Genomic DNA, 875 nt, shown 5'->3' with positions numbered 1-875 from the left:
GTCGTTCCACTAGTTTTGAAATTTTCAAAAAACATAAGGGGGGACCCTTATGTGATTTTCTTCGACCAAAAAAATTTTTTTCGAGTTTTTTCGATCTTTTTTGATCAGACAGACAAACAATCCGAAATACGAAAAAAAAAGGAAAAAAAATATATTGAGAGCTCAAAATTTGGCTCAAAAATACAGAATTTTTGACACCGGGCCCGGGCCTTGAAAATTTCCTCAGGCCCGGCCCGGCCCGGAATTTCACAAGTATGATTTTTGTGCTAATTGTAAGGTCACTTGCCCCGTCTTAATCATTTCTTTATGTGGTCACGTCTCAGTCATTCTCCTTTCTGACTCTCAATTCACCGTAATCGACGTTTCTTATTCCTAATCAAACTTTTTTCAGAACAGCCAGAATGGGAATGCATGGAAAGTACGTCGATTATCTACAAGTTGATCCTTCCAATACATACATCAATAAATATGGACCACCTCAAGAAGAACTGCCAGACGACTTTTTCGACTTCCCAGACAGTCCGAAGGAGAGTAGTTCAGAATCTTTTTCGAAACCTACTCCAACAAGCGATGTGCTAGATTTTATTTCTTGGGAGCCACTCGATTCAGATCCTTCTCTTTATATGAACATCGTATACGAATCAGAGTAAGTTCCAAAAATTTAAGAATCAAATCTCAAAACTGTCCTCGTTTTCAGAGTCTATGCCCATCAATCAGCAATTCTACGGTAAAAAAACAGACATTGAGGTTGGAATTATCCAATGAACGCTGGCGAAAAACAAATTTTGATTTCAGAAAAACCTTATCGCCGAAGAGAGGTGTTTTGGAGACAGTCACCTGAACATAGATGGATCCAGCGATCTCGAAAATGCTAA

At 38.6% G+C, this 875-nt stretch overlaps 1 protein-coding gene across 1 annotated transcript; it reads left to right on the top strand.

Moving 5' to 3' along the window:
* Positions 1–401: 401 nt before the first annotated feature.
* Positions 402–841, top strand: CBG26806 (the record flags this gene model as incomplete). Its single annotated transcript, XM_045239380.1, has 3 exons — positions 402–646; positions 698–727; positions 796–841. 3 exons carry the CDS (start codon positions 402–404, stop codon positions 839–841), a joined length of 321 nt encoding a protein of 106 aa, XP_045099214.1.
* Between the last annotated feature and the right edge of the window lie 34 nt (positions 842–875).

The sequence above is a fragment of the Caenorhabditis briggsae genome (genome assembly GCF_000004555.2).
Source record: "Caenorhabditis briggsae complete genome, chrX, whole genome shotgun sequence".
Taxonomy (NCBI): Eukaryota; Metazoa; Nematoda; class Chromadorea; order Rhabditida; family Rhabditidae; genus Caenorhabditis; species Caenorhabditis briggsae.
This window is presented reverse-complemented; position numbering and strand designations above follow the sequence as displayed.